At 41.7% G+C, this 23,295-nt stretch overlaps 1 protein-coding gene across 1 annotated transcript in view; it reads right to left on the minus strand.

Moving 5' to 3' along the window:
- Window positions 1–293: 293 nt before the first annotated feature.
- plxnb2a.1 (plexin b2a, tandem duplicate 1) overlaps window positions 294–23,295 on the minus strand; it is a 73,877-nt gene continuing 50,875 nt past the window's right edge. Inside the window, exons 6-41 of the mRNA XM_058624405.1 lie at window positions 22,508–22,653; window positions 22,227–22,406; window positions 21,975–22,109; window positions 20,365–20,465; window positions 19,443–19,569; window positions 17,571–17,736; window positions 16,917–17,028; window positions 16,722–16,833; window positions 16,268–16,369; window positions 16,071–16,172; window positions 15,593–15,680; window positions 15,196–15,359; window positions 14,965–15,113; window positions 14,750–14,885; window positions 13,273–13,409; window positions 12,691–12,873; window positions 12,162–12,273; window positions 11,356–11,568; window positions 11,183–11,266; window positions 10,717–10,812; window positions 9,943–10,079; window positions 9,733–9,833; window positions 9,411–9,640; window positions 7,494–7,675; window positions 7,327–7,393; window positions 6,572–6,718; window positions 6,058–6,214; window positions 5,859–5,959; window positions 5,533–5,614; window positions 5,294–5,445; window positions 4,932–5,092; window positions 4,681–4,828; window positions 3,613–3,677; window positions 3,365–3,440; window positions 2,524–2,598; window positions 294–2,411 (exon numbers count right to left, since the gene is read on the minus strand). Of these exons, the coding sequence (XP_058480388.1) occupies window positions 2,307–2,411; window positions 2,524–2,598; window positions 3,365–3,440; window positions 3,613–3,677; window positions 4,681–4,828; window positions 4,932–5,092; window positions 5,294–5,445; window positions 5,533–5,614; window positions 5,859–5,959; window positions 6,058–6,214; window positions 6,572–6,718; window positions 7,327–7,393; window positions 7,494–7,675; window positions 9,411–9,640; window positions 9,733–9,833; window positions 9,943–10,079; window positions 10,717–10,812; window positions 11,183–11,266; window positions 11,356–11,568; window positions 12,162–12,273; window positions 12,691–12,873; window positions 13,273–13,409; window positions 14,750–14,885; window positions 14,965–15,113; window positions 15,196–15,359; window positions 15,593–15,680; window positions 16,071–16,172; window positions 16,268–16,369; window positions 16,722–16,833; window positions 16,917–17,028; window positions 17,571–17,736; window positions 19,443–19,569; window positions 20,365–20,465; window positions 21,975–22,109; window positions 22,227–22,406; window positions 22,508–22,653 (4,631 nt within the window). The 3' untranslated portion in view covers window positions 294–2,306. The remainder of the gene's footprint in view (window positions 2,412–2,523; window positions 2,599–3,364; window positions 3,441–3,612; window positions 3,678–4,680; window positions 4,829–4,931; window positions 5,093–5,293; window positions 5,446–5,532; window positions 5,615–5,858; window positions 5,960–6,057; window positions 6,215–6,571; window positions 6,719–7,326; window positions 7,394–7,493; window positions 7,676–9,410; window positions 9,641–9,732; window positions 9,834–9,942; window positions 10,080–10,716; window positions 10,813–11,182; window positions 11,267–11,355; window positions 11,569–12,161; window positions 12,274–12,690; window positions 12,874–13,272; window positions 13,410–14,749; window positions 14,886–14,964; window positions 15,114–15,195; window positions 15,360–15,592; window positions 15,681–16,070; window positions 16,173–16,267; window positions 16,370–16,721; window positions 16,834–16,916; window positions 17,029–17,570; window positions 17,737–19,442; window positions 19,570–20,364; window positions 20,466–21,974; window positions 22,110–22,226; window positions 22,407–22,507; window positions 22,654–23,295) is intronic.

Below are 23,295 nucleotides of genomic sequence, written 5' to 3' on the forward strand. Positions count from 1 at the left end.
AGCTTGAATTAACTTAATCACTTTATTTCTATCCATTTGTTTTTTTATCAGTGCAGTAAATGTACTTTAAGTGCTTCTTAAAGATGTATTTTTTCTCTTTAAATCTTCTCACTGGAGCTAAAAATGGAGCGGAAAGTAAAAAAATAAACTAGTTTAAAACGATAAAACTGCGTAAAATATGAATCTGACGTCTTTAAAATGTTAACATTCATAAACTATATTTGTGAATGGAAAGTTTCAGGTCAAACAACGAACAACAGATCGATACATGGACGACAAAAAGCTGCAGCACGTAACTTTTTTATGAACTTTATCTCAACATCGTCATCACATACATTTTTTCTCTTCGTCTTTTTTATAGAAAAGTACCACCAGGTTATTTTGATTTGACCCCAACTCTGTCGACACGCATCAAACATACAAATAAAGTTTTTTCAGAAAAATCACACACAGAACGAGACGAACCACAGATTTGGCACCAAAGAGACTTTTTTTAAGTTTTTTTTTTTTTTACGAAAACTTGGGAGAGAAAACGTCCAGAAAAACAAGACGAACGTGTGTATATTCAGTCTTTGTGTGTGTGTGTGATGACAGAACGTGAACACAAGGTGGCAGCACCTGCCGTGAGCTCGTATTGCTTCAGAATGTAAAAGGTGCAGTTTATGAGATTCTGAATCAACAAAAAATAACAGCCCACAAATTACGTTCTTACCCAGAAGGCACTGGGGTTTTTATCGTTTTTTAACAAACTGCACATTTGACCTTTGACCTTCGACACAAAGCACATGTTTGGGCTCAGAAGGCAAAGAATAAAGCATATTTACGTTGATTCTGTGGAAACAAGTTCATTATGACGGTTAACGATGTTTTACGACGTTTAACGACGTTGAAACCAAAAAAATTTGACTTTTTCTTCAAAATAACAGATTTTCCCAAAAAAATGAAGCAACTTCATTTGATTAAATTGAACATTTAACATAAAACAGAGATAATTCAATCATCGCGTCGTTACAGGTGAATATTTTTGTAGAAAAATCAAAAAAATTCTAAAATTTTGTCACATGATGTTCTTACTGGTGAAAACTTATGAAATATAAAAATAAATTCAACATGAAACATATTTTCTCTTTATGTATGAAATTAAAAGTCAAAAATTTGAAGAAAAATGCCACATTAAAACATTTTTTATATTTCTTGAATTTTCTTTCCTTGACTTAATTTTTTACTTTATTGAAGAACAAAAGTTTTTTGGGGGAGAATTTAAAAATGTGTTGAAAAAAACCCAATACAAGATTAAACAAAAGTTGTAAATGCATGATATAAAAACAGAGATCACGTGATCAGGCAGTCAGGATTCTTCACAGGAAGTAAAAAAGCGTCAAAAAGGAAACGAAGGCGACAACAAAACCCGATAAACTTTAAACTTTTATGAATTAAAAATGAAAAAAGTGGTATGATATCAGTCGTTAAAATGAAGAATTCTTTATGTCGTACGTGGAAATGCGAAGCTTCCGTTTAAAGCTTTTACACGAAGAATAATAATACGCCGTGGCGACACCGAACTCTCCCGCGAAACTGAGAAAGAAAAAGAAAAAGAACAGTTTTTTTTTTTATTTGGGTTTAACTTAAATCATCGTACCCTGAAATCACTTTTCTCAAAACCAAACCAGACCTGGTCTGGACTGGTCAGTGGTGTGTACCGTAGTGGGTTTTCATCGACCAAAGTGATGCTGCTGATAAAAATTAAAAGGTAGAAGTTTGTCGCCAGATCAGCAGCGAATTCGACTCAAATCTGCTGTTAAATCAGTGGAGAAAAGATCGCAAAACGTCCCGAAAAATGTGCAAATGCGACTTTAAAAAGAGCGAAAATAGAAAAAAAGAGTAAATACTTTACGATGTGACGTTTTCTTTACTTCAATAATTTCTTCAATTTTCCCCTAAAAATCTTCAATCTTCGTTCTTCTTTCGTCCGTCTACGAACTTTACGATGTTTTCGGCTACGTCGCAGTCGCTTCTTTGTTGGGCGACACCCAGAGGAAATAACTGCAGGAGATTTTCTTCTCTTCACTTTCCACCACTTTTTAAAAAATCTTTTTACTTGAACGTTTGAGTCCCGTAGCTCCTCCCCCTTCAGTACTTATATGGTCAGCAGCTTTTCCCGTGGCTCCACTCAGCTCCTCCCACTGCAGTTGTCACACGGTCGGTCCACAGGCTCCGTCTCTTTAGAGTCTTTTTTTTTAATTATAACATCGTCCTGTGATTTAGTGGCAAATTAACGCCTCCACCCTGACCCCGCCTCTGTCAGGTCAAAGGTCAGTGACCTTGTTCTCCAGGGCGGCGGCGATCTGTTGGAGGCGGAGCGTCAGCTGTTTGTTCTGAGCGGCAGGATCTTCGTCCAGAGACTGAATGATCTGAAGAAAACATTTAAACATTCTCTTACAGGAAGCAAAGGTCTTTTATTTTGAAGGAAGTCAAATTAAAGTAAAGTCAATGTAAACATGTAGAAAATGCGACTTTTCTCACCACGTCGTAGTATTTGCTGGCAAACTGGTAAAGTTGATGTAAGGCCACCTGCGTGTTCAGCTTCTCTGTGTGTTGCTATGGAAACACAGGAAAACTCATCAATCATCCATTCATTCATTCATTCGTCCATATTCATAAAACAGAAACTCACATTTTTCAATGATTTTAAGGTAAATTTCATAAAAACTAAGATATTTTAATGACGTTTTAAAAACGTTCCGCTTTTTAATAGTTTTCCAAAAACTTTGAAAAAATGGAAATGTCGCAAACTTTTTTCCCCAAATTTTCCTTTTGGTACTTTTTCAAAACTGCTTTGTTAGGTTTATGCATTTTTTTCTAAACTTTCTGAGATTATTTACCGCCACATTTTTTTTTTTTTCAAAACGTTCTGTATGAATCTTTCCTGAAATTTAAGATTTTTATTTATTATTTTGTACAAATGACATCATGACTTTTTCCTTTTCTTTTCATGGCCATAGGAACCATGACACACACACACACACACACTGTGACACACACACACACACACACACACACACACACACACACACACACACAGTGACACACACAGAGACACACACACACACACACAGTGACACACACACACACACACACAGTGACACACACAGAGACACACACACACACACACAGTGACACACACACACAGTGACACACACACACACACAGTGACACACACATTGACACACACACAGTGACACACACACACAGTGACACACACACACAGTGACACACACAGTGACACACACACAGTGACACACACACACAGTGACACACACAGTGACACACACACACAGTGACACACACACACACAGGGACGTACCCTGGACACCTCGGCCAGGTGTGTGTTCATGTCTTGGTCACTGACTGAAATCATTTGTCTGATTCCTTTGTAATAACTGAAGAAAAAAAACAGAACAAATCATCTTTTTATCATAAATCAACAAAATGAAATATAAAAACTTTACATATTGTATATATATATATATATAAACATAAATAATTATTATTCTGCTTTAATGTTCAAACACCAGTCAAACAAACATTCATGTGTTCATATTTCAAACTCACTCGTCCACCATCTTCTTGTACGTGGAAATCTCTTTTGCATAGAGCAGCTTGTTGCTAGGAGACTCCTGTAAACGAACAACATTAACGTTAAAACATGCTGATGTGAATGTTTTAAAGCTTTGATAAAAAATCTTTGATTAACTATTACAGTTTAGTCATTATTAAACATTTACACCTAACACATTCTAGCAACTAGCAACCTTGAGTTAGCATTCCAAAATGGCTGCCACTCCCACTTATTTCACATTAAAACGTAAACACAGAAACATTTAATTCATAACCACAGACATGAAGCTATATTGTTAAGCACTAGTATAGCTTACTGTGGCTAACTTGGGATATGTTTAGCTAAAGCTAAGTGGCTAACTCTGACATCTCTCACTATGATGTCACTCTGAGCTGTGACCTCTGAGTTATATGGAATGTAGCATAAGTGTAGCATAACTTAGCTAGCTGCCAGAAGAACAAAACACAAAAACACCCGCAAAGTTTATTTTTGATCGGCTTTTCTGTCGCAAACTGTCGCAAACAGAGTCACGTTTGTCTCTCAGAATTAGCCACAACTTTGACGCCCCCTAGCGGCAAAACGGTGTCACATTAAGTGACACTTTTCGCAATTTTTAATCCTAATCTTGTCCAGAGTAACTTCACCAAGTAAGAAGTTGATCGCAGTGAAGGTGTAGGAGGAGCTTATCCAAACACCACACGTGCAAAATCGCCAAAATGGCCGCCATCCTGTTGGACGTTTTTTCTAGATCTCATCGTGAAAAACACGCGTGCTAACTTTCATAGGGAGGATGATGTCACCCCAGGAGGAGGAGCCTGTCGTCCACAATAGGGTTCTGAGAAACAGACTCCGCCCTTTACATGACGATGTTTATTCCCGTACAGTTTCTGACGTGTGACAAAGTCGCTAACTCCGAAGCTTAACTGTCACTAAATCTGGATTAAATCTAGATTAAATCCAGATTTAGTCCAGATTAAATACATTTTTCTAATTCAGTGAAACGGCACAGGGGGCGCTGTTGCTGTGTGTGTGTGTGTGTGTGTGTTACAGTAGAAACTGACTCTGCTGAGTTTGTGCTCCGTCTTGGTGCAGGCGTCCATGAACGTCTGTGAGATGACGTGAAGAGACGCGTCCACCACCTCCGTCACGTGGACGTCAAAGATGAAGTGAGGGTTTCTCAAGATGTTCACCCAGAAACGCATCAGCAAACTGACACACACACACACACACACGTACAGAGACACACACACATGAAAAAAGCTTCACTTCACAAATAAGTTTAGTTTGAATCTGTGTGTGTGTGTGTGTGTACCTGTTTGTCTTCCAGATGTGCAGCGTCTCCTCGTCCACATTGTCGTGTCTCATCGCCTGCTCGTCCAGGAAGTCAAAGAAGTATTTGACAGCAGGAGGAACGACGGAACTGGAACACAACACGCAGCGGAAGAAGTCGTCCACGAACTGCTGCAGTGTGCCCTGTGACACACACACACACACACACACACAAAACACTTACATCTTAAATTCTTATTTATTCCTAAACAACTGAATAAACGTGAGTGAACGTGAGTGAACGTGAGTGAACGTGAGTTCGCGTGAGAGAACGTGAGTTCGCGTGAGAGAACGTGAGTGAACGTGAGTTCACGCAGGTTCACGTGAGTGAACGTGTTTCCACACCTTGACAGCGAGCAGCCTCGTCAGGTAAATCTCGGTGATGGCTTTAGTCATGGCCTTGTCCTTCATGCTTCCTCTCTTTGATTTCACCTCGTCCAAATCATCTGCAGGACGCACGAGGTGGAACGTGTTGTCGTCCTCCAGCAGCGCGTTTTCTGTCACACACACACACACGTGTAAAAATCACAATAAATAAATCTAAAAACATGTGTGTGTGTGTGTGTGTGTGTGTGTGTACACACTCTCTTCCTGACTGTCCTGGTGTTGATGAAAAGCTTGTGTGTGTAAAACTCTGGACAGAACTAACGTGGCGTTGTCTCGAACCTGAAACACGAAAATAAACTAAGTTAGAAATCACTTTATATCATAGAATATTTCAGAGACAAGGAGGACAGAGACAGTGCTGGACAGAGACATGGAGGACAGAGACAGTGATGGACAGAGACATGGAGGACAGAGACGAGGAGGACAGAGACAGTGATGGACAGAGACGAGGAGGAGAGAGACAGTGATGGACAGAGACGAGGAGGACAGAGACAGTGATGGACAAAGTCGTCCTCAGACTCACGTTGTAATGAGCGAGTGTGTTCAGTTTCTTCCAGCGTCCTTCCTTCTGAGACGTCAGGTCCATGTCGGACAGGATCTGACCTGTGGAGCCGGGGCGCCACTCTGTGGACAGACCAGGAAGTGCACTTAAATAAAGCTGTTTTTATTCAAAATAGAAGCTGCTGTTGTTGTTGTTGTTGTTGTTGTCGTCGTTAGCTCACCCAGCGCGACGCTCTCCACCTTTGGTCTCTGTGAGTACGGCAGGTTCCTGTAAACCTGGTCTATGATCTTCTCCTTCACCTGTGTGATGGTGTCACAGTTCAGCACCTTCACTGGAGTCACGTCTGGACCTTCACCGTGGACCAGGACCTGCAGAGTCTGACGTCACACATACACATGTCACATGACCCGACACGCGTTGCGTCGTTAACAGTGTCCTGTAAAGTATATCTATTCCCAGAATAAGATAAAACCACGTTATCAGTAAATCCTAACAGTTCACAATGTTTCATCTCTGCCACTAGGGGTCACTGTCTATCAAAACATGAACAAAACACAGAGTTTACTGACGTCAGGAACCAGAGAAAGATCATGAGCTTCTGCTCATTTCCTGATGAAGTGACTGATCCTCTCTCTGTGTGTATGTATACACATGTATATATACAAACAGTATGTGTATAAATATATATATATATATATATATATACACACAGTATGTGTATATGTGAGACATACCAGGACAGAATACTCCACGTCGTCTCCCAGCAGCCCCGTGTCGTTCAGCGTGTACTTTGCTTTCTTTAGTTTGGCGTCGACTGGACCTTTTTCCACCTGATGTTTCAAAGCCTTGAAGAGTTTGTACAAAGGTTCTCCAGCTGAGTCCTGACAACATTCACACATTCACAGACAGTTAAACACGAAGACCAGTTTCTGTCAATTTAACAAAGTGAGAAATGAACGACAAATATGACGAGGTGAATTTAATCAGCTGAGGGAAATGTTGTCACACAGGATATGGATGAAGGAAGAAGAAGAAGAAGAAGAAGAAGAAGATGGAGGACAACAACAAGAACAGCAGAGCAAACACCGACGAGGAAGACGCAGGTGATGGTGTAGAAGAACATCAGGAACAACGGGAAGAAGAAAGAAAAGAAGTAACAGAAGAAGATGATGAAGGACAACGACAAGAACTAGAAGAAGAAAAAGACAAGAAAGAAGAAGATGAAGAACAACAATGAGAAGTAGAAAAAGAAGGAGAAGAAGAACAAGACAACAACAAAAACAAAAAGAGTTAAAGGTGTAGAAGAACATCAGGGAGGACGAGAAAGAAGAAGAGGAACAGCAAGGAGAAGAAGAACGAGCAGAAGGAAATAAAAAGAAATGGAACAAGAAGAACAAGTCGAAGGAACAGGAAGAAACAAACAAAATGGAGATTATTATTGTTGTTAAAGAGGAAGACGATGAAGATGATGATGATGATGAGTTCTTACCTTGAGGAACTGATAAAGACAGATGGACATCCAGTTACACAACATCCTCTCCACCACCGTCTCTGACCTGCACACACACACACACACACACACAGAGAAAACATGTCAACAGTACAGAGACATGAGCAGTGATGACCACATGAACAGCAGATGAATGGATGAACGACCTCCTCAGCATGAGTTTGGGGTTCTTGCTCTGCACGTGTTCGTCCATCAGCTCCAGCAGCAGCGTCCTCATGATGTCCGTGTAATACTCCAGTTTACCGTGCAGCGCCACCGTCAGGAGAGACGCGAAATAACCACGAGAGCGGGCGTTAAAGTCCGGGCGACTCTCCAGAGTGTGGATGAACTACACACACACACACACACACACACACACAGATTATCATAGTATCATATATCGTACATAACAGTATCGTTGTGTATCTTATTGTATCATATATCGTACATAACAGTATCGTTGTGTATCTTATTGTATCATATATCGTACATAACAGTATCGTTGTGTATCTTATTGTATCATATATCGTACATAACAGTATTGTCGTGTATCTTATTGTATCATATATCGTACATAACAGTATTGTCGTGTATCTTATTGTATCATATATCGTACATAACAGTATCGTAGTGTATCTTATTGTATCATATATCGTACATGACAGTATCGTAGTGTATCTTATTGTATCATATATCGTACATAACAGTATCGTAGTGTATCTTATCGTATCACATATCGTACATAACAGTATCGTAGTGTATCTTATTGTATCACATATCGTACATAACAGTATCGTTGTGTATCTTATTGTATCATATATCGTACATGACAGTATCGTAGTGTATCTTATTGTATCACATATCGTACATAACAGTATCGTTGTGTATCTTATTGTATCACATATCGTACATAACAGTATCGTAGTGTATCTTATTGTATCACATATCGTACATAACAGTATTGTCGTGTATCTTATTGTATCACATATCGTACATAACAGTATTGTCGTGTATCTTATTGTATCATATATCGTACATAACAGTATCGTAGTGTATCTTATTGTATCATATATCGTACATGACAGTATCGTTGTGTATCTTATTGTATCACATATCGTACATAACAGTATTGTCGTGTATCTTATTGTATCATATATCGTACATAACAGTATTGTCGTGTATCTTATTGTATCATATATCGTACATAACAGTATCGTAGTGTATCTTATTGTATCATATATCGTACATAACAGTATCGTTGTGTATCTTATTGTATCATATATCGTACATAACAGTATCGTTGTGTATCTTATTGTATCACATATCGTACATAACAGTATCGTAGTGTATCTTATTGTATCATATATCGTACATAACAGTATTGTCGTGTATCTTATTGTATCATATATCGTACATAACAGCATTGTCGTGTATCTTATTGTATCATATATCGTACATAACAGTATCGTAGTGTATCTTATTGTATCATATATCGTACATAACAGTATCGTTGTGTATCTTATTGTATCATATATCGTACATAACAGTATTGTCGTGTATCTTATTGTATCATATATCGTACATAACAGTATTGTCGTGTATCTTATTGTATCATATATCGTACATAACAGTATCGTAGTGTATCTTATTGTATCATATATCGTACATGACAGTATCGTAGTGTATCTTATTGTATCATATATCGTACATAACAGTATCGTAGTGTATCTTATCGTATCACATATCGTACATAACAGTATCGTAGTGTATCTTATTGTATCACATATCGTACATAACAGTATCGTTGTGTATCTTATTGTATCATATATCGTACATGACAGTATCGTAGTGTATCTTATTGTATCATATATCGTACATAACAGTATCGTCGTGTATCTTATTGTATCATATATCGTACATGACAGTATCGTAGTGTATCTTATTGTATCATATATCGTACATAACAGTATCGTCGTGTATCTTATTGTATCATATATCGTACATAACAGTATCGTAGTGTATCTTATCGTATCACATATCGTTACGTATCGTTAATTCTGGTCAGTAACCGTGTGCAGACTCACGTTGATCAGGAAGGTCTTGCTGTTGAGCAGGTTGGAGAACTGGTTCAGCGCCTGAGCCACGATCGCCCTGCGGCCTTCTGGGATTTCGACCTTCCCCGTGATCATGGCGTCGTTCACGCCGTCTTTGGACGGGAGGAAGAAGTTCCTGTCGGTGTAGGTCTGGTAGTCGAGGAAGGGCATCCGCGCCTCGCTCAGGTCGCTGGTGTGGTCCTCCATCTCGATCATCAGGTCTACACACACACACACACACACACACACACACACAGGAGTGAGCGAGAGAGCTTGTGTGACTGTGGTCATGTGACCCGTCAGCTGATCGTACCTGTGAACTCTTTCTTGCAGCGATCGCGAACACTTTCCTCCAGATTCTCCAGCTGGTGTTTGACCTTCTCGTACTCTCGCTCGGCTTGTTGACTCTTCCTCCTGTTTGTCCGTGAACACATTTAAACATTTAAACGTTTAAACGTTTAAACGCGCCTCTCTGTGTGTTATTGTGTTTACATTTATACGTGTTATCATAATGGCGTCGCACCTGTAGCAGTAGACGGACACGGCGATGAAGAGCAGCATGGGTGCGATGACGGCGGGGATGATGATCGCCAGAGGAATGTTGTCTTTCTTGTCGTAGTGGACCCAACCCACCAACCACTCGCCGTGACCGAACTTCACCTGCGGACAAACGGACGTCGCAACTTTTCAGCTCAACGGAAATGTGGAGTCAGTGATCTGAGAATTCAGAGAACCTGTGACTTGTTGGAACGCTGATTCTAAAACTATTTTTAGCCACTAACTCCTCCCACTAGTCAGATTCCATTCATTTTGTGAATCAGATTGACCTCAGTGACACAAAGTGACCACACGAGGCAGCAGAGGACCAGCAGCTCCTGTGCAGCTCAAATCATAAGATAAAATTTGCTGCTCCTCTGCTGCCTCGTGTGGTTACTTTGTGTCACTACAGTAAATCCAAATGTAGGATTTTAAAAGCTGAAGTGACAAAATCAGACATTTGAACTTAGTGATGGAGGCAGCAGCGGATCAGCAGCTACTGTGTGTGTGTGACGTTAAAATCCCTGATTTTCTCTATGGGCTTTGGTTTGGGAGAGTGAGTGCTTTACAAAAGTCTGTCTCACAGTGAGATAAAGACGTGAGACGTGTTCTTAACACGTCATAGACTTATGTATTTTTATCGTGTTAAGTGTCTTACACCCGGTTTTCCAGTCAGCAGCCATGTTTCCCTCACACAAACAACACGTCCCTGGTCCTCACATGTAAACAAACACACTTGGAACATGTGACGTGTATTTACCACGAGCTCCAGCAGGTCGTTGGTCGTGTCTCTGCGCTGGCGTTTGGATCGAGTTCCGGGCTGCGACGACGGCGCCTCCAGAATCAACTTATCGTCCTGGACAGAGTCGACAGAGAGAGAGAGAGAGAGAGACGACGAGGATGATCCTGTGAATCTGCTGCTCATTTCATTTATGGAACCTCATGTTTCTCAAGTGTTTCACATACGGGAAAGTGAAGCTACTTCCTGTCAACACAGTTTGTGGGATTTTAACAAAAACAATGTTTTATTATTTTTATAATTTTTTATTTATATAATTTTGTATTTTTTAAATTTAATATTTTTTTTAAATTTATTTTTTTTTTATTAAAAAAAATAAAAAGAAAACAACGTTTTATCTCTGCACTTTAGCACGTGTGGAGAAAAGGTTTGTTGTACCGATCACAACTCCTCCTGTGTGTGTGTGTGTGTGTGTGTGTGTGTGTACCTGCAGGATGTTCACGTGGCAGGAGGCGTCGCCGACAAACGCCTGCGCCTCATTCGCCGTCATCGCCTTCGAGAATCCTCGACCCTGATGGAAGCAAACGTTGAAAAGAAATGAGCGCGACAAACATCACGGGCGCTCAGGGACAAACGTGAAGGACAAGCGTGCGGCGTCACCGTGACGATGATGATGCTGGTCTCCGTGATGACGTGATTCTTGGACAGGTCGTCAAAGACGGGGTCCGGGTGGTAGTCGAAGGTCTTCAGCTCCTCCACGACGTTGTCCAGCTGCAGGACGGTCCTCAGCGTCCGAGTGTCCAGAGTTTTGTTCACGGACGGAGAATCAAACTGCAGCATGGTGTCGTTCTTCGTCAGAAACTCCTGCACAAACTGAGGGAGACGACGAAGACGATGTCTGATCAGTGAGCGTTGATGAAACACTGACGCGTGTCGTATCACATGTAACTACACACTTCAAACGTCCAACATTCTAAAACATATTATTCTTTAAATCTTTGAAATCACTGAACTGATTTTTAAGCAAATGTCCAAAGTTTTGTGTTTTTATATAAAGTAAATTATATAATATTATATTTTTTTATTTTGAAATCATAAACTTAATCTTTTTCTCAACTAAGAAATTATGAAAGGTTTCATTATTATTATTATTTAATATAAACAGTTCTCCGACTCCTACGTTTCTGAGTGATTCGTGTTTATGAACAAAGACTAAAAGATCATTTTTATTCTGGTTCCTCTTTGTTTGTGATTTCCACGCTGTCAGAGAGTCAAGGCCAAACCGTTTAAAATAGAACACGTCCGACGACGACGACAGGCGACAAAGACGAGAGAGAAACAGATTCAGAGAAGCGATAAATGAAGAGAGAGAAGGGAAGTTTGAAAATGAATAAAACTGAAAGGAAACATAGAAATACATGAATCCACACACACACACACACACACACACACACACACACACACACCTCTTCAGGAGCAGACGTCTGTGTAAACTCGTCAGTAGAGGGCAGCACTTTCATCGTGGCTCTCTGGATCAGATCAAATCCACTTCCCAGCACCATGATCCTCCGTCCACCGCTGGAAACACAATATCACCGATAAACATAAACTAACAACATACGCTGATGATCAGCTGATTCATTCAGTCATTAAATAATGAAACTAATGATTATCTTGTAACATTAAACAACTGTAGAATTGAAGTTCCTAAAACTGCAGAAGAAATGTCCGACCTTTATTGTTATTATTATTATTATTATAATAATGTAGAATTATAATATTATAATAATAATAATAATAATAAATAATAAATAATAAAGCAGAAATATCTCCTTAGTATCAGCTGCTGCCGATGTTTTTTTATCTTCGATCTACGATGAAGATTCTCTGGTTAGTTTTCTTCATGTTTTCAGTCTCAGTGATCAGACACTACGCAGACGACACAGTGATGTTTGTCTAAAACCCCCAAATCTGACACAAACACACAGATTTTACCAGATGAAGCTGCCTTTGGGGGAATAATCCAGGATCTTGGGATTCTCCGAGTATTGGTATGCGGCCGTGACGTCTTTGGTCGTGTTCTTTCCATATTTCACCGTCACTGTTAGCGGGTCGGACGGAATCTTCTGTCCCCGGTACCGGCCGGTCTTACACGTGATCTGCGTCCCGAAGAACAGGCTGTGGACGGCAGAGGGACAGACAGAGACGCATTCATGGAAGACAAGTAAAGTAAAAGTCCTTCAGGGGAAGAATCATCAAGTCAGATCTGAAAAGGGGCTAAAGTTGCTCAAAAATCACCCAGAAAACAAAAGAAAAACTAAGTGAATTGTTATATATTACATTGTTTCATATGATTATTATTTCTACAAATCATCAAATATTTACTCATCTACACTCCAAAGAAGTGCAGTCGTATCTTTGTTGAATTCACCGTTATCCTTTCTTTTTTACGACCAAAAAAAAAATCAGTAGCTAACAGTCGCTCCTTCAAGGTAAAAGTACGACAATCCACGAGAGGTTTGAGCGCAAAAACGATTTATCTGAAAACAACAGTAGAGGGTAGTAGGCGTGGCTTACACTTCACAGGGCACGCCCCCGACAGTGACGGCGACGTCGTCTTTGGTCGCCGTGTCCAGGTCCGTGCCCGAGATGGTGATGACGGTTCCTCCGGCTGCCGGACCCTTCAGCGGCTCCACGGCCTCAGGTTTAGGATCCTGGACCCAAAACATCAGAGACGAGGTTTTTATTGAAATCAAAAATCAAAAATGAAAACTGTGTTTTCTTCACTGTAGAAAGTAAAATAACACGTTTCAAAGATCTTTGGCGTTCACTCAAACTTTAACATTAATTCACACTTTCACTCAGATTGACACCATGTGCTGAGTTTGAGGCTTGTGGGAAAACTCAGCGTCATTCATGGTGAGTTCAGGGCCTGTCGTTAATCACCTGAATCTCAATTTTACTTCAAATGACTTCAGTTTTGACTGAATTTGGCAAAATAAACAAACAAAAAACAGGTTTCATGAAACCGAAAGAGCAAAAACGAACCGATCAGAGAACTCAGACCTCCATCAAGACTGGATCTGTATAGACCTGAACCGGTTTATAGCCGAGCGACACACATCTGCGTCAATGGGACTTCACATGTTACATTTAAACTGCTGCCAAATCCAGAATCTGACTCCAATCCAGATGAAACTGGGTTTGCTGGTAGAGTCTGGTCCTGCACACAAACCCAAACCCAAACCCTGTTCAAATCTGATGAGTTCTGACAGAGATTTGAGACGAGGTTTTTGATCGTTGTATCCATTTATAATAAACTTAAAATAAAACACAGGAAGTTAAACTTATGCCGATAAAAAAAGTAATAAAACTTTCACCAAGTTAAAGCAGGAACGATACGATCACATTAAAACAAGAAAAGGAGATTTTTCACTTCTTCACTTTTCAAACTTTGCCTCAGGGGGAGTTTTTTTTTTTCCAGTTCACTGACAGAACGACAAAAACAAAAGTCTCTGCTGCGCACAAGTCAAACCTGTCGAGAGAATTACGACACAGAAGAACAACTGACGTGGCTTCACTTAAAGAAACTGAAAAAACAAGAGGAAGTGACAGAAATATTAAAAATAAACATGTGACTGTGATTCAGCAGCAGCAGAAACAGCAGCACATGTCGACACGTTTGTTCTTGCTGTTTCTGACACAGAGACATAAACGTCCCCACAGAGACACTCGGCCCAGCAGGAGGCGCCGCACAAACACCACTTTCTTTTTCATACGCTGGAAAATAAGTGAACAAACGTCTTTTTTCAAGACTTTTTTTTGCTGCGTTTCATTTGACGTCGGAACTTAGAATTTCCGAGGTCATCCCTGAGCTCAAGCTAACGAGTTAGCGTTATTTTCCTGTTTAGTCCATAAAAATGTGTCATTATGGGATGTATTAGCCAGTAAAATGATTTCTTTGTTTCATGGAGCAAAGATTTAAGAAGCTGAAAAATGAGCGAAGGCAGTTTTATTAGAATGATTCAAATACTGGCTTCATGCTGAGTCATACCCGGTAGGTGAAGGTGACGACAGACGTCCCTCGTCTTCCTCCGTCCACTTCGATCTCCACCGCTCCGCTGTTGCTCTGTTCCACCGGAAGGTCGGACGGCGGACGGCGCCTCGCCGGTCCGATCTCACACACGACGCTGACGTGAGACAGGAGACATGTGAGGACACAGCAAACGTCCTCTGTCCGTCTGTCCCTCTGTGTGTGTGAGACTTTACCTGGTGGAGACGGAGTATCTGTCCTGCTGGTGGACACAGTCCACTCCAGCCACCGTGATCTTCTTCACGTCCTCCTTCTTTATTCCCATGTTGGAGCCTCGGATCGTCACGGCGATGCGTCCGTTCAGAGGACCGAAGCGAGGGATGATCTGCAGAGACACGCGAGACGTTCAGGCGTCTTCAGGTTCAGGTTCAGACGTACGTGTGTGTGTGTGTGTGTGTGTGTCTCACGTCGGTGATCTTGGGGTCAGGACACTGCGTCGGCTGAGGCGAGGGACACAGTTCATGGTAAACGCAGGAGCGAGAGTCCGAACACCACACACACTTATATTTGTCATCGGCGTGTTTACACAGACTGCAGTCGGCTCTGTCCACTGAGCAGTTATACAGGACCACTGATGGACACACACACACACACACACACACACACACACACACACACACACACACACAGACAGACAGACACAATCACACACACACACGGTGACGTCAGCAGAGAAGAAGACAAAAATGGAGGACAATCAAGATGAAAGAGAAGTTACATAAAAACCCTAATAATTCAGATTCATTGAATTGTAAATGAGAGGAATTGTGTGTGTGTGTGTGTGTGTGTGTGTGTGTGTGTCACCTGTCAGTGTGCTGTCAATCTTTCTCTCCGTGTCTCGGTCTTTGATGTGGAACGACACGGTCGCCTCCTGCTGTTTATCATAGGAAAACTACACACACACACACACACACACAGAGAGAGAACATCATTATGTTGCTGTCTGAGCCACCAGGGGGCGCCATCGTCACACAGCTGCATCAGTAATGAAGCAAAGACACAAATAAACTATTAACATGAAAATAAACAACAGGAAAGTGAAGTTTGTAAAGCACTGATTTTAACAGTGGTTTACAAACTTCAGTTTCCTCACAGTGAGATAAAGACATGATCATGTGACGTAGACATTGTAGATTTTATTTTATTTAAGTCTTTTGTTAAGTTGTTAAAATCCCTTTTTCCTCCATGTTTAATGTGAAAAATTAAACTGACTGCAGACAGTTTCTGTGAATCATAACCGACGCGTGCTCCCTCCCTCCCTCCCTCCCTCCCTCATACTGACCTCATAACCGGAGAACTTGAACTTTGACCCCTGCAGCTGCTGCTGCGTGACCTCCTCCTCCGTGTGTTTCATCAGCTCCGTGCCGATGTTGAACCTCCGACCCTGAAGACACCGAGACGACGACGTTTGAGTCAAACACACACAAAGTAAACGCTGCGTCGCTGCGTCAGTGATTGAGCCGCTCGGAATCTTCTCACCTGGTAAATCTCCAGGTTTCTGCCCCGGAAGCTGACGGGAATCTTGAAGCCGACGGGAATGAGCAGCGGCTCCGGAGACTCGAACTGAGGACAGCGGTCAGGCTTCACAGACACACACACACACACACACAGTCATCATTTGCTTTATAATCAAAGAAATATTTCAATATTTAATGTTCCACACTGTGAAAGAACGACAGAAGTAAAATACTGAACATTAAAATACAACTTTTTATTACAGGTTCATCTGTAAATGTATTATTTTGTGGATCAAACGTCTGGAAAATGACTAAATAAATTAGACGACTTCATTTTTCTGTATTCTTTAGTTTGACTTTACTCATCGTCTGCAGTTACGATCAATATTCATTATTGATTCATCTACTGTTCAATTATTCACTTTATAAAGTGTAACACAACTGTGAAAAAGACACACACACACAGACACACACACCTGCTGTGGTTTGATGACGTGACCTCCGTTCACGTGGTCGTCGCGGTCGCTGCAGCTGTGATCCTGAGCGTTCCACTGACAGCTCCACTCACTGGTCACACACGCAATACACCTGGAAACCCACACCAACACTTAGTGTGTGTGTTTGTGTACGTGTGTGTGTGTGTGTTTGTGAGTGTGTGTGCTTTATCTCACGGTGTGTTTTGGTTCTTCCTGACTGAAGCAGCACAGTTGTAGAAGTGATATTCTCCTGACGTCACCTCAGTTTTATTGTTCACCACAATCTTCACAGGGACGGACACGTAGTCTACACACACACACACACACACACACACACACACACACACAATATACAGCGTGTAAAAACAGTACAACAGTGACATTGTGTGCTCTCTTTTTTTTAAATTCAGTATTTGTAATGGGAACGTTAATCAGGCTTTTTTTGGGGACTGTTGTCTTCTCTTAAGTGTCCACCAGGGGGCGGCACCAAAGGATAGAATGCAAATTTTCATCGACCTGTTTTTACGAACATTTTCTTTTGAATATAAAAAATAACCTGAATGTGAACACAAAAAATAAAAGTCGTAAAGTGTATCGCATTTAAGATTTATGCTAAAAGTCAGTGGAAACGTTGACGAATCTTAAACATGTGAACTTTGTCATGAACTTTATCTTTGTTGTGAACTTTATTGTTAGCGTTGTCGTGAACTTTATAGTTAGCGCGAACTTTATTTTTGATGTTAACTTTATCATTAGCGTGAACTTTATCATTAGCATGAACTTTATTGTTGATGTTAACTTCATCGTTAGCGTTGTCGTGAACTTTATCGTTAGTTGTCGTGAACTCACCCTGCTGGTCAGGAGTGGGCGGGATCTGTCCGGGGTTGGGCAGTGAACATGTGACCAGCACCTGAGAGTCGACATTCATGACAGCGCCGCTGATGAACGAACCAAACACACACATCAGAGAGTCTGTAGACCTGAGTCTGGGGAGGGAGGGGACACTGATGTCCACCTGCAGAGACACAGAAAACACAAGAGGACACAAGAGACGGTCATGTTCAGCAACTTTTACTTTGGTAATGAACATGTGATCGTCACACCAGCCTTTCAAAATAAAAGTACATTTGAATTCAGTTCCAGTTTGAGTTGCAGATTTCTCTCATGATCTTTTTATTTCGTGTTTATTATGACGATGTCGTTTTCTGGTTTCTGTGTCTGAGTTTAAGATCACGGCTGTGAAAATGTTTTTGTACAGATTTAAATTAAAAAACAAGAAGAGCGACTTCATCACACACACACACACACACACAGTGTTAATGATACACAAGATTACACACAATACACTCACACAACCAGGAATGATGGAGCATTTCTGTGTCTGTCTGTATGTGTGTGTGTGTGCGTGCGTGCGTTCGTGTTTGTGTGTGTGTGTGTGTGTGCGTGCAGTAATCATTACTATTCCTCAGCTCAGTTCAAACATCAGCTCCTCATTAGTCGTCCTCGACCTCCGCCGTTTTAATTTCAAACTTCCTGATCTCTCCGACTCAGAGCGAAGACGACGACTGAACCAAATAATCCACCAAAGACTTCTTCTTCTTTTTTTTAAGCTCAAATTCCAGCCTTCTTATCAGATTAGAAGGACTGAGTGTGGGCTGTAACAGAGACTAACCTGATTATCATGCAGCAGCAGCAGCAGCAGCAGCAGCTTCCACACTCTAAACTCAGACGATCTCTGAGGAAACAAAGTCTAAATGATAAAGTTTATGTGCAGATGTTGAGCTCTGACTGCACACAGAGGAACTACTCGGAGTTTCAGGCTTATGTTCAGTAAGAAAATCACTGAAGTCATCAAGTTTTTGGAGCCGGTATTCTCCCGAGTGTCCACCAGGGGGCGACGCCAACGACTAAGAGAACTTTACACTTGATTCATAACATGAGAAGTTCACATGTCTGACTTATTTAAAAGTCCTTTGTTCAGATTAACCTCAGTGACACAGAGTGACCACACGAGGCAGCAGAGGATCAGCAGCTCCTAAAACCACGGATTTTCTCTGTGGGTTTGGTGTGAGAGAGAGTTCTTAAGATATCGCAGACTTAAACTGAGTCTTCTTGTTTCTTTGAGCAGCAGCAGCAGCAGCAGCAGCAGCAGCAGCTGTGAGGACATCAGTACGTCATGAAACCACACATTAAAAAACCTGAACGATCCCTTTAAGTGTATCTCGCTTAAAATTGTATTTATTTGTTATTTTTATGTCTCGTTAGTTCACGACAAGTGAAAGCAGAACTCTGGGGTAAAAAAAGTGATGTTTTTGTTATGACGCCATTTTCCCGTGAGCTGAGCTGTTGTTGTGACACACTCTGTGGCTCCTCCTCCTCCTCCTCCTCCCCCTCCTCCTCCTCCTCCTCCTCCGTGAGCTGAATCAGAGTAGCTGTCAGCACAAACTGTGTAATACACTGTACACGTGGCTCACGTCCAAACAACGGCAAATTAAAATGTCACCATCCATCAAAAATGTCTTCACTTCCTCCCGGAGGTCGACGTACCTGAGGTTAAGAGGCAGTTTTGGAAACGCTGCTGATGTCACAGATGCAGAGCGCTCCAGTTCCCCGGGTTTGAATTAAGCCGAGCTCAGCGAGAACTTCACCTGCCCCTGCCTCCCTCCTCCCCCTCCCTCCCTCCCTCCCTCCCCCCGTCCGTCCGTCCCTCTCGTCTCTCACCTGCCGTGTCTTCTTGCAGCTGATGTTGGGCGGGTCAAAGGCCTGGATCTGGACACACTGCTGATTGGGCGACCACAGCCACGTGTTTTCCTCTGTCGACCTGTCGCAGTCCTGCTTCCTGGTGCATCTGTGACACAAAACACACAGAAAAACTAGTAATTATCAACGATAATGACCTCGTGGAAGAAGCATGACGACATTAGAGTAAAAAAAAACAATTCAACTGCACCTTTAACCTTTAAAATGTTATTTTTTATCTGAAAAAACATCAAGTCACTCAGATTTTAGCCACTTAACTAAAGACTCACTCTCCCACACCAAAGCCCATAGAGAAAATCAGTGTTTTTAGCTGGCAGGGACACAGGAGCTATTGGTCCTCTGCTGCCTCGTGTGGTCACTTTGTGTCTCTGAGGTCAATCTGAACAAAGGATTTTAAAAGCCGAATTTTACAAAATAAGACATTTGAACTGAGTGATGGAGGCTCCTGTGTGTGTGTGTGTGTGTGTGATGTTAAAATCACTGGTTTTCTCTGTGGACTCTGGTGTGGGAGAGTGAGCGGTTTACAAACTTCAGTTTACACGAAGAAAACACATTTCAGGCACTTGATAAAAGTCAGTTTAAGTCGACGTTATCTACGTCACATGATCACGTCTTTATCTCACTGTTACACAGACTTTTCCAACAGGAAACTGAAGTTTGTAAACCACTCACTCTCCCACACCAAAGCCCATAGAGAAAACCAGTGAGTTTCGCTGTTTGTCTACTGCTGCCTCGTGTGGCCACTCTGTGTCACTGTGGTTTACAAACTTCAGTTTCCTGTTGGAAAAGTCCGTCTCACAGTGAGATAAAGACGTGATCATGTTCTTGATTTTTAGTCAAATGTCTAAAATCCTCCGTCACGGTCCAACACAGAGGGACTCACCGTCCCTCCAGGACGCACCAGCCGCAGTACGGGTCCTTCATGGAGACGCAGGAGTGACAGTCTGTCTTCACGTGACAGGTCTGGACGGGAACCTTCGTGATCTGTGAAACACACGACAGGCTTTTATTATGAAGGATGAAACATGGAGTTAAAAAACGACCACAATTACAGACTCTCTTCCTGTGACCTCACTGTTTTCTGATATCACATTTCCAGGCGTGGTTCAGCCTGTAATTGTTTATATTTTGGTGAATGAAATGATCAGTGTATGTTTGTCGTGTGTATGGACGAGTGTGTGTGTATGGACGAGTGTGTGTGTATGGACGAGTGTGTGTGTGTGTATGGACGAGTGTGTGTGTATGGACACTCGTCCATACACACACACATTTAACCGCCGCACTGACGTCCACTGAAAAACTTCTCAGGCAGATTTGGTGCCAACGTTTTTTTTCTCCAGTGAAAAGAAGAAAATCTCAAAAAAGATCCTGTGGACATTTGTTCTGGAAGGACATCAGAGATGATGACGTCGCCGTCGTCGCGGGGAAGTCACGCTGAATGATTTCAAACATGTGTTTGCATTTGAGTTATGATTCTGACAAGAGGGAGGAAGAAGGAGGTGGATCATGTCATCCTTCTTCAGAGGAAAGATCAGGCTTTAGTTTTTTAAAAAGTCGTAATAACGACATGATGAAGGTTCACTCTCAGTGAAAACATGAGATTTTAGACATTTTAGAAATAGAGAAAATCAGCTAATCCAAATATAGGATTTTTAATGCCGAAGTGACCAAATGTAGTTCAGTCTAGAATCAGATTCTTCTTGTTTGTACAGTAATAATAAACGTCCTGTGACAGGAAACAAAGAAAAGCCTCATTAAAGGTGATTTTCTTCGACCTCTCGCTCGGACACAAACAGCTGTGAGAATGGAACAGATGGAACACACTGCACACGTTACACTGTCACTCCTCTTGATGAGAGTGAATCGTCCTCTCCAGCCTCGCCTCCTAATTAATTCATCTCTGAATCAATAACGCAGCGCGGCGGCAGAGAGCGATGGCCAGCGAGACAGGAAGTGACAAAAGAGAGACAGATGAGAGTGTGTGTGTGTGTGTGTGTGTGTGTGTGTGTGTGTTAATGGAGATGGATGCTTGTAGACGCAGTGATCAAAAACACCTCACACACACACACACACACACCATCAATCTGATCTGATGAAGACAAAGTCCCTGACCTTGGTCATGTGACCTCACTCAAGGTTTAACACACGGATTAGAGAGGAGAATCAATGTGTGTGTGTGTGTGTGTGTCTGACCTTCTTCTCTGTAGTGATGTACAGATGTTGTGTCTCTGTGTGTGTGTGTGTGTGTGTGTGTGTGTGTGTGTCTGACCTTCTTCTCTGTAGTGATGTACAGATGTTGTGTGTCTCTCTGTGTGTGTGTGTGTGTGTGTGTGTCTGACCTTCTTCTCTGTAGTGATGTACAGATGTTGTGTCTCTGTGTGTGTGTGTGTGTGTGTGTGTGTGTGTGTGTGTGTCTGACCTTCTTCTCTGTAGTGATGTACAGATGTTGTGTCTCTGTGTGTGTGTGTGTGTGTGTGTGTGTGTGTGTCTGACCTTCTTCTCTGTAGTGATGTACAGATGTTGCAGACTAGAATCAAACAGCAGGTTCTTGTTGACTTTGTCTCCGGTGACGTCACCTGCAGCTCGTCCGTAAACTTCAGGGTGATCAGACAGATGGACCTTCAACACCTGCACGGACAAACAACAACAACAACAAACAAACAAACAGACGTCAGCAACATAAACAACAGCAGACAGTGTGTGTGTGTGTGTGTGTCACTGACCACACACACACAGAATTCTCACCTCTCCGGTTGCAGTTCCCAGAAAGGCCACAGCGTGGCCCATCTCCACGGCGACGGCCACAGCGGTCATGTGACCCTTGCGGACGACTGCCGGCTGTGATGCGAGGGCAAACTCCGCCTTGCTGGCGAGCGGTGACGGCAGGAACTCGGCTCCACAGTTGTACCGCGTGGCCATGTTTTTCTGAAGGAGCAGAAGAAGAAGAACGATGATTATGATGATGATGAAGATTCACTGATGGATCAGGATTATTGACGATGGACGTGTGTGTGATTGACGGTCACCTGGTTACTGGTGCTGCACAGCTCCTCAGACTTTGACGAGTACGGAGAGTAGACGGCAGATTTGTCCTGAATGAGACCTTTGTCGCTGTAACACGCTCCGATTATTTCCACCAGACGTTTGTTTATGGCACGCAGAGGAAACATACCTGCCAAAAACACCTACGTTAAAAACCTAACACCTATATTACACACACAAAACCTACGTTAAACACGTAACACGGACGATAGACACGTAACACGTATAATACACACACAAAACCTACGTTGAACACGTAACACGTACGTTAGACACATAACACGTACGTTTAACACGTACGTTAAACACGTACGTTAAACACGTACGTTTAACACGTACGTTAAACACGTAACACGTACGCTAAACACGTCACACATAAGTTAAACGCGTAACACGTATAATACACACACAAAACCTACGTTAAACACGTAACAGACGATAGACACGTAACATGTACGTTAAACACGTAACGCGGACGATAGACATGTCACACGTACGTCAAACACGTAACACGTATATTAAAGACACAAAACTTACGTTAAAAACGTAACGTGTATTTTTATTTCAGAATAAAAGACTAATTCATTCTACTTTCATTCCAATGATTGTTCAGTTAAATAAAAAGTCATTGATGAACTGGTTACAGGACAATTTCACTATTTACATTATTTTAAATATTATAAATAAAGTCAAATGTTAAATCATAATATGATGGAACATCTATGATTAAAAATAGGATTACCACGTATTTTCCTCTTATTTTATATCATTA

Source organism: Solea solea, chromosome 3 (genome assembly GCF_958295425.1).
Source record: "Solea solea chromosome 3, fSolSol10.1, whole genome shotgun sequence".
Taxonomy (NCBI): domain Eukaryota; kingdom Metazoa; phylum Chordata; class Actinopteri; order Pleuronectiformes; family Soleidae; genus Solea; species Solea solea.